This window comes from Cololabis saira, chromosome 10, assembly GCF_033807715.1.
Source record: "Cololabis saira isolate AMF1-May2022 chromosome 10, fColSai1.1, whole genome shotgun sequence".
In the NCBI taxonomy this organism is placed as follows: domain Eukaryota; kingdom Metazoa; phylum Chordata; class Actinopteri; order Beloniformes; family Belonidae; genus Cololabis; species Cololabis saira.
Window position 1 is genome coordinate 45,456,059 of NC_084596.1, and position 16,328 is coordinate 45,472,386.

Here is a 16,328-nt window from a genome sequence, read left to right on the forward strand (position 1 = left end):
CAGAATCAGAGTCCAAGAGGCTTTAATCTTTGTCAAAGGCAGGCAGGGGTCAAACCGGGCAGACAGGCAGATCAGGCAAACAAAACCAAAAGGGGCAGGGAAAAATCCATGAATCGGAATCAGGCAGGGTCACAGACAGACAGACAGGCAGGCAGGCAGGCAGAAACAGAACAGAATCCGTGGCTGGAAAGCGAGGCATCTACACTCGACAAACTGGCCACAGGTATGAGGAAATGGGCCGGTATATGAAGGGGAAACTGATGAGGGAAACCAGGTGTGGAGCTGGGCCGGGGAAGCACAGGTGAAGGGAATGAGGCTGATGAGGGTGGCAGGATCTAGATGACAGGAGTCAGTAACACAGTAAAAAAACCTATGAAACTGTGACCATGACAACATATACCAGGATAGACCACTTTTTTGTTGATGACAGGATTGTTCCCCAGATTAGCTCATGTGATTATCAAAGCATGGTTACTTCTGACCATGCCCGTTTGGTTATGTCAATGATTTTTCCTGGAATTCCGAAACCCACAAGGCACGGGCGATTTAACGCAACTCTGCTTTCAGACGATAAATTTGTCAAGTTTATGGAGGAGCAGATTTACTTTTTCCTTGACACGAACAATACTTCAGATGTATCCGCGCTTACAGTGTGGGATGTGCTTTTTATTGATCTTTTCTGTTTTTCGTTTCTATTGATGCCTCTTGTTTTTGCACTATCCCCTTTGCTGCTGTAAACTGCAAATTTCCTTTTGACTGTACTACCTCAAGATTCCAAGATTTCCTTTCCTTTTTTCTCTTCGATATGTTTTGTAAGATAACAATTTTGATACCCTCTGAACCTGCACCAGCACAACCCTCAGTGGGGGGTATTGTTGTTTTTGTTATGGTTGTTGTGATATACATTCTCAATGTATCATTGTGACTTTTATATTCATTGTGAAAAATAATAAAAAAGATTTGAAATGGAAAAAATCACAAAGTGTATGCCCAGCTTAAATAATCTTTGGAACAGTGTCAACTGGTTCAGTAATGAGTAAATGAAGAGCTGACCGACGACGGAGACAGTTGTTGCTGCGGACTTTGAACACACAGACCCGCTAATGAGGGAATTCCTGCGGAGGGGGGAAACTGAGCACTCCCAGCACAGCGATCATAATAGACTCCCACATTCTGTCTTTCTGGTCTTTACCAAGCGTTCACTGTCAAATTCAGCGCAGATACGGGAACTAGGAGGAAGAATCAATGAAGAGGACGTCAGTAATCGTCATTTTGCTGCTAAACGTGGCTTTGGAAATGAGCGGTGCTGCAGGCCAGACGGGATCTGCTGCAGATTCCTCCGAGCCAGAGAGGACGAAGAAGGCCAGAGAAGGTAACAGCAGTCCTGCGAGTGGATCCTCTGCAGGCTTCACTGGGAAGCTGCTGGTGGTGCCCATGGATGGAAGCCACTGGGTGGGGCTGAAAGCCATTGCACAAGAACTGGGTCGGCGTGGACACGAGGTTACCGTGGTGATCCCGGAGGTCAGCATGCGAATGGGCCCTGGGAAACACTTCAACACCGTGACTTATCCTGTTCCTTACGATCAGGCACACATCGACAATTTAATAGCACAGAACAAGGACGTCATCAAAAAGTCTGAGGACTCGTTCTTGGAGAAGGTGAAGAAGAAAATCTCTCACATACAGACGGTGGGAGGGTTTCTTCACACGACTGCTGAGAGTCTGCTGTTCAATACCAGCCTCATCTCGCACCTGGCTCAGCAGGTGAGTGAACAGGAGGAACACCAATCCATTCAAGCCTTGCTCACACATGATCAGTGTTGGGACTAACGCGTTATTTAGTAACACGTTACAGTAACGCCGTTAGTTTTGTGGTAACTAATAATCTAACGCATTACTTTTTTAATTCAATTACCGTTACCAAACGGTGCGTTACTCTGTTATTTCTGGCTACAGTGAAGCTTTTTTTCCCCGCACGCGGAGACCGGAGGAAATGTAGTGTGTGTTTATTCAAAAACATCGGTCATGAGTCAAGTTTCGCAACGTGGAGATATTGTCATTACAGTAATCCCTGGTTTTTCGAAACGGTTACGTTCCAAAAAGAACCCGTGATAAGTGAAATTCTTTTTACAATTATTATAGAAGGCTTCAAATTGTGGAGATCAGCAGGTATTCCACTGCTCTTCTGAGCCGCTGCATCCCTACTCTGTAGCGTCTTTTTCTCCTAAAGCCGCGGTGCAGGTGTGTTTTTACCAGAGAAGAAAATAGTTATGGTCGTTGTTGACGCTCTTTTTTCTTCTGGGCAAAAAGATTCTTATAAACCGACATGCACCATTGATTATATCTGAGACTGTAATGAACAATTTATCAAAGGTCCCGTTCTTGAGCTGCTGCTGAAGCTCATTGGCCGTTCTCAGCTTGTTGCTAAGCAACCAACGTTATTGACACAGGAAGTTGAGAAGCGGGGAGACTGTTTAGACCTGCTGAAATGAAGGCTGGAGGGGCATTAATGGGAGCATTTAAAATAATATTTTTTTTTAAGTAACTAAATAGTTACTTTTCATAGTAACGCATTACTTTTTGGTCTAAGTAACTGAGTTACTAACTGAGTTACTTTTTAATGAATTAACTAGTAATGGTAACTAGTTACTATTTTTCAGTAACTAGCACAACACTGCACATGAGCAAGGCTTGGGTTTGGAAGTGAGCCGTTTGAGTTAGTCCACCAGAACGCAAACCGTGATTTAAAATAAAGCTCAAAAGATATTTACTGATGTAGGATTGAAAACTTTCCCTTTTCCTTCATGAATGACCTCAAACACACATGAAGCAGTTCAATTCAATTTCAATTCAATTTTATTTATATAGCGTCTAATACAACAGATGTTATCTCTAGACGCTTTCCAGAGATCCAGAACAAAAAAAGAAGATGAAGATCCAGTTCAGGGTCTTCATTTCTTTTTCTTCCTTTGTTTTCAATGAACCGCCACCTTACTGTGGTGCAGGGGTTTGTGCGCCCGATTGATCCTAGGAGCTATGTTGTCGGGGGCATTACGCCCCTGGTAGGGTCTCCCATGGCAAACAGGTCCTAGGTGATGGGCCAGACTAAGAGCGGTTCACAAAAGCCATTCATGAGGAAGAAGAGAACAAGGACCGTTACGTCGCCCGGATAGCGTCACTGGGGCCCCTCCCTGGAGCCAGGCCTGGGGTCGGGGCTTGAAGGCGAGCGCCTGGTGGCCGGGTCGCAGGGGCCGGGCTCAGGCCGAAACAGCGACATGGGCCCACCTTCCCGTAGGCCCACCACCCGCAGGAAGGTCCATGAAAGGCCGGTGCCATGTGGACTGGGTAGCAGTCGTGGCGGGGCCTCGACGACCCAATCCCTGGACCAAAACCCTCACAGTGGGGACATGGAATGTCACCTCGCTGGGGGGGAAGGAGCCGGAGCTTGTGCGTGAGGTTGAGAGATACCGGCTAGAGATAGTCGGGCTCACCTCCACACATAGCTTGGGCTCTGGAACCCAGCTCCTTGAAAGGGGCTGGACCCTCCACTACTCTGGAGTTGCCCAGGGTGAGAGGCGGCGGGCTGGTGTGGGCTTGGTTATAGCCCCCCAGCTCAGTCGCCATGTGTTGGAGTTCACCCCGGTGAACGAGAGGGTCGCTTCCCTGCGCCTTCGGGTCGGGAAAAGGTCTCTCACTGTTGTTTGTGCCTACGGGCCGAACAGCAGTGCGGAGTACCCGGCATTCTTGGAGTCCCTGGGAGGAGTACTTGATAGTGCTCCAACTGGGGACTCCATTGTTCTACTGGGGGACTTCAACGCTCACGTGGGCAATGACAGTGATACCTGGAGAGGCGTGATTGGGAGGAACGGCCTCCCAGATCTGAACCCGAGCGGTGTTTTGTTGTTGGACTTCTGTGCTAGTCACGGTTTGTCCATAACGAACACCATGTTCAAACATAAGGGTGTCCATCAGTGCACGTGGCACCAGGACACCCTAGGCCGGAGGTCAATGATCGACTTTGTTGTCGTTTCATCTGATTTGTCTTGGACACTCGGGTGAAGAGAGGGGCTGAGCTGTCAACTGATCACCATCTGGTGGTGAGTTGGATGCGCTGGCGGAGAAGGAGGTTGGACAGACCGGGCAGACCCAAACGGATTGTGAGGGTCTGTTGGGAACGTCTGGCCGAGCCCTCTGTCAGGGACATCTTCAACTCTCACCTCCGAGAGAGCTTCTCTCAGATCCCGGGGGAGGCGGGGGACATTGAGTCCGAGTGGACCATGTTTTCTGCCTCCATTGTCGACGCGGCAGCTCAAAGTTCTGGTTGCAAGATCTACGGTGCCTGTCGTGGCGGCAATCCTAGAACCCGGTGGTGGACACTGGAAGTAAAGGATGCCGTCAGACTGAAGAAGAAGTCCTACCGGGCTATGTTGGCCTGTGGGACTCCCGACGCAGTAGATGGGTACCGGCAGGCCAAGCTAGCCGCGGCTCGGGCAGTTCTGGAGGCAAAAACTCTGGTCTGGGAGGAGTTCAGGGAGGCCATGGAGGAAGACTTTCGGTCGGCCTCGAGGAAATTCTGGAGGATCGTTCCGCGCCTCAGAAAGGGGAAGCAGTACTCTGCCGGCACCGTTTATGGTGTGGGTGGGGAGCTGTTGACCTCGACTGGGGACATCGTCGGACGGTGGAAGGAATACTTCAAGGATCTCCTCAACCTGACTGACATGCCTTCCACTGAGGAAGCAGAGAGTGGGGACTCTGGGGCGTGCTCATCCATCACCCAAGCCGAGGTCACCGAGGTGGTTCATAAGCTCCTCAGTGGCACCGGGGGTGGATGAGATTCACCCTGAGTACCTCAAGTCTCTGGATGTCGTAGGGCTGTCTTGGTTGACACGCCTCTGCGACATTGCATGGAGGAAGGGGACAGTGCTGCTGGGGTGGCAAACCGGGGTGGTGGTCCCTCTTTTTAAAAAGGGGGGACCGGAGAGTGTGTTCCAACTACAGGGGGATCACACTTCTCAGCCTCCCCGGGAAAGGCTACGCCAGGGTACTAGAGAGGAGATTACAGCCGATAGTTGAACCTCGGATTCAGCAGGAACAATGCGGTTTTCGTCCCGGTCGGGGAACACTGGACCAGCTCTACACCCTCTGCAGGGTGCTCGAGGGTTCATGGGAATTCTACATGTGTTTTGTGGATCTGGAGAAGGCATTTTGACCGTGTCCCTCGTGCCATTCTGTGGGGGGTGCTCAGTGAGTATGGAGTCCGGGGCCCTCTATTATGGGCTGTCCGGTCTCTGTATGATCGGAGCAGGAGTCTGGTTCGCATTGCCGGCAGTAGATCAGACTTGTTCCCGGTGCATGTTGGACTCCGGCAGGGCTGCCCTTTGTCACCGGTCCTGTTCATAATTTTTATGGACAGGATTTCTAGGCGCAGCCAGGGGCCGGAGGGGATCCGGTTTGGGAACCTCAGGATTTCATCTCTGCTTTTTGCGGATGACGTTGTCCTGTTGGCTTCATCGGACCGGGACCTTCAGCATGTGCTGGGGCGGTTTGAGGCCGAGTGTGACGCGGTAGGGATGAGAATCGGCACCTCCAAAACCGAGTTGTTCACGAGTGAGGGAACGATGGAGCGTGAGATTGACAGTTCGGTGCAGCGTCCGCAGTTATGCGGTCGATGTACCGGACCGTCGTGGTGAAGAAGGAGCTGAATCGAAAGGCGAGGGAGGAGCTGGAGGAAGAGATGGAGGAAGAACTGGAGGAAGTGTCTGGGGTGAAGGAAGTCTGGGCATCTCTGTTGAGACTGCTGCCCCGCGACCCGGGAACGGATAAGCGGCGGAAAATGGATGGATGGTTGGATGGATGGATGGATGGATGTTTTCAATGAAAGAAAATCCACTTGCAGTGCCGTTGATAGACAGCTGGCCTCTAATCACTGTTCTCCTGCTTCCTCGTCACAGCGCTTCGATGCCGTCTTGACAGATCCTATGGTGCCAACAGGCTCATTAATAGCTCGGAAATTAGGTGAGTTTGCTTGAATTTGGATTGTGTGTTTGTGCAGCCGTGTGTTTCCTGACCAGCCGCCTCCACCTCCAGGTCTTCCCACCATCAACCTGCTCCGAGGGATCCCCTGCTCCCTGGACATGAAAGCTGCAGGCTGCCCCTCCCCAGCCTCATACGTGCCTCGCTTTTTCACTCAAAACACAGACAGGATGAACTTCAAGGAAAGAGTTATCAACACCTTGGTGAGGTCGTGCACAAAAAGAGATTATCTAGTTTATTATTTTTAACACATTACATTTATTTGTTAACTTTTGATTCAAGCTACACATTTTAAACATCTAATTTATCTTTTACCAACATATTATTTCACAAAGTTAAACGTCTTCAGTTAATTATTCAAGTCAAGTTAGTTTATTTTTACTCAAATCAGTTAGGGCAGGTTAAACTAAATTTTTTTAGGATATGCATGAGTTTGGATGATCCACTTAGTTGTATTAAAGGGGACCTATTATGGCATCTAATACCTATTTTTAACAGGCCTTGAATGTCTTAAAAACAAGCTTTTGATTGTTTTTGCTAAATAAATTAGAAATTCAGCCTCTAAACCATGTCTTTATCTTTACCGTTTCCAACCTCCTTCTCTATGCAGGATTCTGAGTGGGCGGGGCTATGATAATGAGGCTCTGTGCTGATTGGCTGCCTGAATGACGCCATACACCGCTACGAAAAATTGGCGGAAGCTCCAGCCGGCGGAGTTATCATTACACCGTGTCCTAACTGAATTGGATGCAAGTGAGCGTTAGCGACAAAATCAATTCCATTGCTTTATGTTCTATTGGACTGTCCTAACTGGCCGCGAGCGACGCAGCGCTGCGCAGCGCGACACGGCGCGCCGTTTTGAGCTGAACATTTGTCGGACGCCCTGCTTCTATTTTCTTCCTGCCGCTCGCGTTGAAAGCCGGTTGGAAGCTGTAGGAAACGGTCATGGATGAGGAACGGCTGATCCAGTTAGTTGAAATGAGAAGTTATCTCTATGATTCCTCCTCATTTCACTACAAAAACCTCAATAAAGTGGCAGCTGCTAGAGGGAGATGGACAGAGAGCGTCCAGTGTCACGCAGTGCTACGCGATAGTCGGACGCTCTCATGCAGTTAGGACACGGTGGTTAGTTGTGGGCGTGGTTTGCATTTTGGTTACGTAACGAAAGTGTGCAGAATCTTATTGGCTCGTAGATCCACATCACACTGGACGATCATCTGGGCGGCTGTACAGACACTGAAGAATTTGGTTGCTTTCCTCCTTCTCTGAGTTGGCAGGCTGAGGGGAGACCACTTTATATATGTTATGGCAAGAAAAAACCTGTTTTTCATAATAGGTCCCCTTTAAGTAAAACTACCATTTACATGATTGTTTTTCCAGTTTAATAGTAAAACTGTAAAAACTGACTTGTATTTTTTTTAAAGTCTTCAAGGCCTTTTTAAAGAAGGAAAAACAGCTCATATGAAAGAAAAAAAAGTTTGAGCTGGTCATGATTACTTTGTGGAAGGACTGCGCAATGTCCACAGAGGTAAACAGATCAGCAATTTCCTCAAAAATACAAATGTGAAAGAAATGACATTTTTTTTAATAGTTGATGGTTTCATCCAGCACCTTACCATACTTTCCTACTAAAGATAGTGCCCCCCTCATTTAATCTAGTTTTGTTTCAGTATGTAATTACATATTTAATCAGAAAAAGATAAAAAGAAAAAAAATAATCACGTGAGTAATGCTAAGTAATGCATGTGAGTAATGCTTCAAGCTTTTCTACGGGGTGAGAGGGTTAGTTGTAAACAGATGCACCTAATTGTCAGCCCTTCATAACCAGATCATCAGCATGTGTCCAGACTACTGGCAAAACTGACATTTTAAACATTGGCGGGTCTGGATTGTTGAGATGTGTGTTCACACAATGTTAAGAAAGAAAGACACAGGCGAACATCTTAGACAAGCTAAACTTGCTAAACTTCCCAGAAGTACACACCCGATCAAATTCCCCTCCAGGTTAGAATATGAAATGATCAGAAATACACTCAAAGAAATGACAGCAGAGGTAGAAGAGGAACTGTGGACCCTCCTTTAACTCTACATTTTGCATGAAACACAGGATTATGAGGGAACACTAACCTTTGCGTTGCACACGTCCACATGTGTATTTTCTTGTGGTGATTGTGACACGCAGGTGGCTTTAGTGGAGCCGCTGTTATGTCGAGTGGTGTACTGGCACTTTGATGAGATAGCGCACCAGTTCCTGGGAGAAAAGGTGGGCATAGCAGAGGTGCTGTCCCACTCTGATATCTGGCTACTGAGGTAAATGCACAGAAGTCTTTTATTTATTCAGTTTTTGAGGTTTCTTTTAAATATTCTTAGAGTTTCAGTATCTTGTGATGCAGGATAGACTTCATACTGGAGTACCCACGCCCTCTCATGCCTAATGTCATCCCGGTCGGTGGAATCAACTGCCACGTGAGAAATCCTCTTCCAGACGTAAGATCCTGGTGTTTTCAGGTTCCAGTTGATAATGCAGGTTTTCCTCTGCTTCTGTTAAAAAGCATGGGGACTGAGAGAAACTAAGAGCGTAAATGCAGAGTTCTTGTATGTGTGCATGTTTGCAGGATTTAACGCCGTGGGTGTCAGGACCGCATGGGTTTGTGGTGTTCACTCTGGGCTCCATGGTGTCAGAGTTCCCAGAGGAGAGAACTTCTACCTTTCTAGAAGCCTTCAAACAGATACCACAGAAGGTAGAGGAACGTTTATTAACATATTCTAACATGCCATTTATTCTGTTGACCTTTTCTTCAACAAGGGGGGTGGGGGCAGCCCAGCACAACAAACTACAAGAACAATGGAGAACAATGATGGTGATGAGATACTTCTAATTAATAACTGACAAAGGAAAGAGAAGGAGGGGTGATGGGCACCGCTCAGTGGATCATGTTGGTGTCCCCTGCAGCGTAGTTCTATAGCAGCGTAGCTCTATAGCAGCGTGGCTCTATAACAGTGTAGCTCTATAGCAGCGTAGCTCTATAGCAACGTAGCTCTATAGCAACGTAGCTCTACAGCAACGTAGCTCTATAGCGGCGTAGCTCTATAGCGGCGTAGCTCTATAGCGGCGTAGCTCTATAGCAACGTAGCTCTATAGCAGCGTAGCTCTGTAGCAGAGTATCTCTGTAGCAGCATATCTAGGATGAAGCTCTAGTCTGGTCCTGCAGCTGCAGCTATGACTACTGACTCTAATACACTAGAGTTTACACTAACTAGAGGTTTACTAACACCAGCTAGAGGTTTACTAACACTAACTAGAGGTTTACTAACACTAACTAGAGGTTTACTAAACACTAACTAGAGATTTACTAAACACTAACTACAGGTTTACTAACACTAACTATAGTCTTTACTAAACAGAAAGGTTTTAAGTTTAGTTTTAAAGGTGGAGGTGGTGTCAGCCTCCTTAACCCAGATTGGAAGTTGGTTTCATAGTAACGGTGCCTGATAGCAGAACGCCCGCCCTCCAAATCTACATTTAGATACTCTAGGAACTACGAGTACACCTGCACTCTGAGAACGGAGAGCTCTGCCAGGAACCTAAGGCACTATCAAATCTTGTAAATACTGCGAAGCTAAGCCGTTTTGGGCTTTATACGCAAGTAATACAATTTTAAATTGGATTCTGAATTTTACGGGTAACCAATGGAGCGACGCTAACGCTGGAGAGACGTGGTCTCTCCTGCTGATTCCTGTCAGCACTCGCGCTTCTGCATTCTGGATCAGCTGGAGCCTATTCAGCAAATTACTTGGACATCCTGCTAATAACACATTACAGTAATCCAGTCTAGAAGATACAAACGCATCAACTAGTTTTTCTGCATCATTCTGCGAGAGGATTTTCCTAATCTTTGCAATATTACGGAGATGGAAAAATGCTGTTTTACAAACCTGATTAATATAAATTTAAATTTAAACGACAAATCCTGATCGAAAACAACACCAAGGTTTCTCACAGTTGCACTGCTTTGCACTACTCTCCGTAGCCTACGCCATAGCCTGACCTGCACCTCCCAAAAATGGAACTACGCGTCGAGGCGACGCAGACCCAACGCAGACCGAGAGGGCTGTGATTGGTTTGCTTGGTAGCAACGCATTTCCAGTTCCGGTTCGTGAAGCAGTCGTGAACTTTCAGCGCTCTTTTCTTCGTGTGTGTGATTTTTTTTTTTTTTTGGTTGTTTTGGTTTTTTGCACAATAGTTGTCCTTATCTCTTTGATTTACTGTGACCGGAAAAACCGGAAGCTAAACAAAGTATCAACTAGTGCTCTGGGGGGGATTGCACTGTGGAGAAATGGAGTGACGGAGAAGTCCGAAGGTTCACGATGGCGTCACGGCAACGACGTAGGCTCTGCGTTGGTTTAACGCAGAACCTTAAATCCGCCTTAAGAGTGAGTTTACAGGCGACACCAACAGATTATTGGGTTCAACACCGTAGGTGAGAACGAGATCCGGGGTATGATTAAAACAGTGCGTTGGTTTATCATCTTTTTGTGAGATAGCCATCGATTCTAGGAGAGAATTGAAAAATAATTTAAGATTATCGCTTTCAACATCCATATGCCGTTTTTCGTCCAAAAACTTAAGTTCTGGTGTTGGTTCTTAAAATACAAACAAGAAAAGGAGTGTAATGATGCACTAACGCTGCCCATAAACATTCACAAACCCTTACGATCATAATAAATCCACAACTCTTCACGGAACGCAACACAAAGCAAAGTACAACAATCCCCATAATGCAATGCAGCTTAAGTCGGAAGAAATGCCCCCAAATATATAATTTTTTCCAGGCCTCAACTTTTGACAGGACTGTCTGCTGCTCACGGCTGATTTTTTTTTTTTTTAATTGTTTTACTTGTTCTTGCAAGTTCCTTGTTAAGATGAGCGGCTTTTAATGGATAATTATCCTCATTATCATATTCAAACATATGTATTTGAGGGAGGGAGGAGTGTTGTGCATGTGCGCTCAAATCCCCGTTGATTGTGATGTTCAAAGGAACCTGCATGGATTTGGGCGTACGCACAGTTTTGAGAAAATCAGAATTTATTTTTCCGTACGCAAGAATTCCACGCACAGATTCACGTTGAAATCCACGCACTCTGTGTACATGAGGCCCCTGGTCTCTATTAGATCGTTTACTAATAAAGACTTGGAGCTTAAAGATCATTATTTAGTAGTCCGCATCTAATTTTTTGGTCTTTAAATATCCAACCAAGCGATCAAATGGTTGCAGCTCGATGCATTTAGGCAGCGTCAGCTCCCGTGTGTTCCCTGTTCATAATTTTTATGGACAGGATTTCTAAGCGCAGCCAGGGGCCGGAGGGGATCCGGTTTGGGAACCACAGGATTTCGTCTCAGATGACGTTGTCCTGTTGGCTTTATCGGACCGGGACCTTCAGCATGTGCTGGGGCAGTTTGCGGCCGAGTGCGACGTGGCAGGGATGAGAATCAGCACCTCCAAGACCGAGGCCATGGTTCTCCACCGGGAAAGGGTGGTGTTCCTTCTCCGGGTGGGTGGAGAAGTCCTGCCTCAGGTGGAGGAGTTCAAGTATCTCGGGGTCTTGTTCACGAGTGAGGGAACGATGGAGCGTGAGATTGACAGACGGTTCGGTGCAGCGTCCGCAGTTATGTGGTCGATGTACTGGACCGTCGTGGTGAAGAAGGAGCTGAGTTGAAAGGCGAAGCTCTCGATTTACCGGTCAATCTACGCCCCTACCCTCACCTATGGTCATGAACTTTGGATAGTGACCGAGAGGACGAGATCGCGGATACAAGCGGCGAGATGAGTTTCCTCCGCAGGGTGGCTGGACGCTCCCTTAGAGATGAGTTTCCTCCGCAGGGTGGCTGGACGCTCCCTTAGAGATGAGTTTCCTCCGCAGGGTGGCTGGACGCTCCCTTAGAGATAGGGTGAGGAGTTCGGTCACCCGGGAGGAGCTCGGAGTCGAGCCGCTGCTCCTTCACATTGAGAGGAGTCAGCTGAGGTGGCTTGGACATCTGTACCGGATCCTCCTGGACGCCTCCCTAGGGAGGTGTTCCAGGCATGTCCCTCCTCCCTAGGGAGGTGTTCCAGGCATGTCCCTCCTCCCTAGGGAGGAGTTCCAGGCATGACCCTCCTCCCTAGGGAGGTGTTCCAGGCATGTCCCACCGGGAGGAGACCCCGGGGAAGACCCAGGACACGCTGGAGAGACTATGTCTCTAGGCTGGCCTGGGAACGCCTCGGACTCCCCTCGGAGGAGCTGGAGGAAGAGCTGGAGGAAGTGTCTGGGGTGAAGGAAGTCTGGGCATCTCTGCTGAGGCTGCTGACCCCGCGACCCGGGAATGGATAAGCGGCGGACGATGGATGGATGGATGGAGCTCTTGTGTGTGAGGCTCCCAAAGTGGCTATGTTCACATGTGTGTGTGGACCGGAAACTGATATCTAATCCCGGTTATACTTGGCTCAGCCAAATAAGTGATACCAACACACGGCTCTAATATGAAACCAGCTGACTAACTCATGGAGTTTCTAGCCAAACTAAAACTTTACCTGCTCCCTGACAGGTAATCTGGAGGTACAGTGGGAAGATTCCTGACAACATGCCAGGCAACGTGAAGATGATGGAGTGGGTTCCTCAGAACGACCTCCTAGGTGTGTCGCTGCGCTGCAACACATCCTGAAACACCATGCGTGATGCCTTCTCATGTCTGAGAACCCCTGGGAACTTTGCTTGTGTGGTTTTAGCACATCCTGGAGTTCGAGCTTTCATCACTCACGCTGGCTCTCATGGTCTGTTTGAGGGTTTGTGTCACGCTGCTCCGATGCTGATGATGCCGGTCGCCGGCGACCAACTCGACAATGCGCAGAAGATAGCAAGCAGAGGAGCAGGACTGGTGTTGGATATTACTACTGTGAGCGCAGAGAGCCTGCTGCAGGGACTTACTGAGGTCATCAACGACGCCAGGTGATGCTCATGTTACTCACAGTTTCATCTAACTCAGTCTCCGTTTACACGTAGTAAAATCTGTGGTGTTTTCATGCGTTTAAAACGAAGCTCAAAGTCACCAAAAACGATCAGTTTGACAATAAGTCAAGCTGCATTTGAACACTTTTTTTTTTTATTTGAAATATTTTTTTCGATTTGAAGTGATTTATTTTTTTTGATTGAAGTGAAAAAGGTTTTGAAGTTTGTTTTTTTTTTGATTGAATCATTTTGACACAAACATCCCGCAGTGGGCGGATGCTTCCCCATTGGTCAGGCATGTTTGAGTGACAGGTGTCTACACCAACCACGTCTTTCTGACAAGCAAGTTATGGTAGCCAGCAAGACCTGCGTGAAGCTGCCCCGCCACCCCACACAAAACTCAGTGAAAATATTCTCAATCGTTTGTGCAGAAAGACATTTCGTTTGTGCTGCTTTAGTTTTTAAGATATCGCTCCCTTATAGGTGGGGTGAGGAGTTCGGTTACTCGGGAGGAGCTCGGAGTCGAGCCGCTGCTCCTTCACATGAGGAGTCAGCTGAGGTGGCTTGGGCATCTGTACCGGATGCCTCCTGGACGCCTCCCTAGGGAGGTGTTCCAGGCATGTCCCTCCTCCCTAGGGAGGAGTTCCAGGCATGTCCCTCATCCCTAGGGAGGAGTTCCAGGCATGTCCCTCCTCCCAAGGGAGGTGTTCCAGGCATGTCCCTCCTCCCTAGGGAGGAGTTCCAGGCATGTCCCTCCTCCCTAGGGAGGAGTTCCAGGCATGTCCCTCCTCCCTAGGGAGTTCCAGGCATGTCCCTCCTCCCTAGGGAGGAGTTCCAGGCATGTCCCTCCTCCCTAGGGAGGAGTTCCAGGCATGTCCCTCCTCCCTAGGGAGGAGTTCCAGGCATGTCCCTCCTCCCTAGGGAGGTGTTCTAGGCATGTCCCTCCTCCCTAGGGAGGTGAGTTCCAGGCATGTCCCTCCTCCCTAGGGAGGTGAGTTCCAGGCATGTCCCTCCTTCCTAGGGAGGTGAGTTCCAGGCATGTCCCTCCTCCCTAGGGAGGTGAGTTCCAGGCATGTCCCTCCTCCTTAGGGAGGTGAGTTCCAGGCCTGTCCCTCCTCCCTAGGGAGGAGTTCCAGGCATGTCCCTCCTCCCTAAGGAGGAGTTCCAGGCATGTCCCTCCTCCCTAGGGAGGAGTTCCAGGCATGTCCCTCCTCCCTAGGGAGGTGAGTTCCAGGCATGTCCCTCCTTCCTAGGGAGGTGAGTTCCAGGCATGTCCCTCCTTCCTAGAGAGGTGAGTTCCAGGCATGTCCCTCCTTCCTAGGGAGGTGAGTTCCAGGCATGTCCCTCCTTCCTAGGGAGGTGAGTTCCAGGCATGTCCCTCCTTCCTAGGGAGGTGAGTTCCAGGCATGTCCCTCCTTCCTAGGGAGGTGAATTCCAGGCATGTCCCTCCTCCCTAGGGAGGTGAGTTCCAGGCATGTCCCTCCTCCCTAGGGAGGTGTTCCAGGCATGTCCCATCGGGAGGAGACCCCGGGGAAGACCCAGGACACGCTGGAGAGACTATGGGCCTTTCTCAATACAAAGAATGCAAAGAATAGGCTTGTGTTCTTGGAGAGTACGTTCTTGCTAGTCGTTCTTGGAAGAATGAACTCGCAAGATCACGAGCACACAGAACTCTCAAGATCACGAGCACACAGAACTCTCTGTCAGTTTCACTTCACAAAGTTTTTTTTATTAGTGATATTTTTTCATTAAAAATTTTTTTTTTTTTCTTTTTGAAGCAACTTCTTTTTTGATTAAATGATAAATACACAAATGTCCTACCCATAATATGGTCCAAACACAAAACAACAATACTTCAATCAAAAAAGTTGCTTCAAACTAAAAAAACTTCACTTCTATCAAAGAAAACATTTCCAATCAAAGAAAAAGTGTTCAAATGCATTTTTATGAGGCTCAAATATTCTTTTGCATTCATTTTTTTTCTTTGATTGAAATCATTTTTATTGATTGTTCATTTTTTTTTCTTAAATAATTAAGACACAAATCTACCTCCATATTTGGCCACCGTCAATAGTTTCTTGTATTTTACCTGTTTTATATTCTAACGTCACACTTAAAAGTAACTCCACTTCTCTGTCACTCCAAACCAAAGACTCTGGTTCATCTTGGAAGTAACTGGAAGTTACTCGTGTCATTTGTTGATGTTTTTTTCCAGGATTCTGATTGGCTAGCATGACTTTATCTTCTCGTTACACTGCCCCCTGTAGGTTTGGCTGCTCATAGCACCTTAACAGTATGTATGCAGGTTCGTGTAAATGATGGTATTTTTCAAAACGTAGAGGGGGAAATGTCCGTTTTTGTAAATACCCTCTGTGTGAACGTGGCCTCAGGCTCCCTGGCTTCACTTCTCATCCCCCACCTGTGTGTCTTCAGGTACAGGGAGAAAGTGCAGGAGCTGTCAGCGCTTCATAACGACCGCGTGATCGACCCACTGGATCTTTCCGTGTACTGGACAGAGTTTGTGATGCGACACAAAGGAGCAAAGCACCTCAGATCAGCAGTTCACGACCTCAACTGGTTCCAGTACTTCTGCCTGGATGTGATAGCACTGCTGGCTGCTGTGGTGCTGCTGGTTGGAATAGTGGCAGCAAAATGTCTGAAGCTGTGCCTGCAGACACTGAGCAGGAAGAGGAAGCAGGACTGAGATCCAGTACTGGAGTTGAGGGGAGTTGAGGGGGGATGAGGGGGGACGGCACCCCCCCCTGAAATAAAAACGGTCCAAATCATCCCCCCCTGTAAAACTGCCATCCCCCCTTTCCATCCCTTATGTCATTTCATCAATGAATGTGGTTTTACTGATATTTCAACATTTAGAGTCATCACCAGAAAAATTACTTATTTGACAATTTTCACCTGTTTCAAGTAAATTTTCACTTAAAATAAGTAGGAAAATCTGCCAGTGGGACAAGATTTATCTTCTTATTACAAGCAAAAAAATCTTGTTGCACTGGCAGATTTTTCTAATTATTTTAAAGGAGCATGAGGCTCCTTTTAAGAAATGAGACTCTATAGTGCCACCCTTTACCACGACGGCCGTCGGGGGTACTGCAGCAAACAGTGAAGCCGGCACGGGAGAACGGGGAGAACGCTCATGCAGCGTCATGTGACGTCACATCCACAGCACAGCGCGGGAAATTCGGGACCGAATTGCAGCACATTTGGCAGCACACAGCCTGTTCAGGAAACATTCTTTTTGGTTTGGAACGCTTCATCTGACATTATTACTAGAAAACTGAAAACGTATACAAAT

At 47.8% G+C, this 16,328-nt stretch overlaps 1 protein-coding gene across 2 annotated transcripts; it reads left to right on the forward strand.

The window, feature by feature from the left end:
- The first annotated feature begins 1,153 nt into the window (after window positions 1–1,153).
- LOC133453135 (UDP-glucuronosyltransferase 1A1-like) lies at window positions 1,154–15,754 on the forward strand. 2 transcript variants are annotated; one of them, XM_061733018.1, is made up of 9 exons: window positions 1,154–1,764; window positions 5,952–6,015; window positions 6,088–6,236; window positions 8,216–8,343; window positions 8,427–8,520; window positions 8,649–8,774; window positions 12,618–12,705; window positions 12,799–13,018; window positions 15,452–15,754. In XM_061733018.1, the coding sequence occupies exons 1-9, from the start codon at window positions 1,246–1,248 to the stop codon at window positions 15,720–15,722; spliced, it is 1,659 nt and encodes a 552-aa protein (XP_061589002.1). In that variant the 5' UTR covers window positions 1,154–1,245; the 3' UTR covers window positions 15,723–15,754. The 2 variants fall into 2 exon arrangements, with proteins under 2 accessions (XP_061589002.1, XP_061589003.1); XM_061733019.1 differs by having other exon boundaries at window positions 12,799–13,050; window positions 15,404–15,538.
- Window positions 15,755–16,328: the final 574 nt, after the last annotated feature.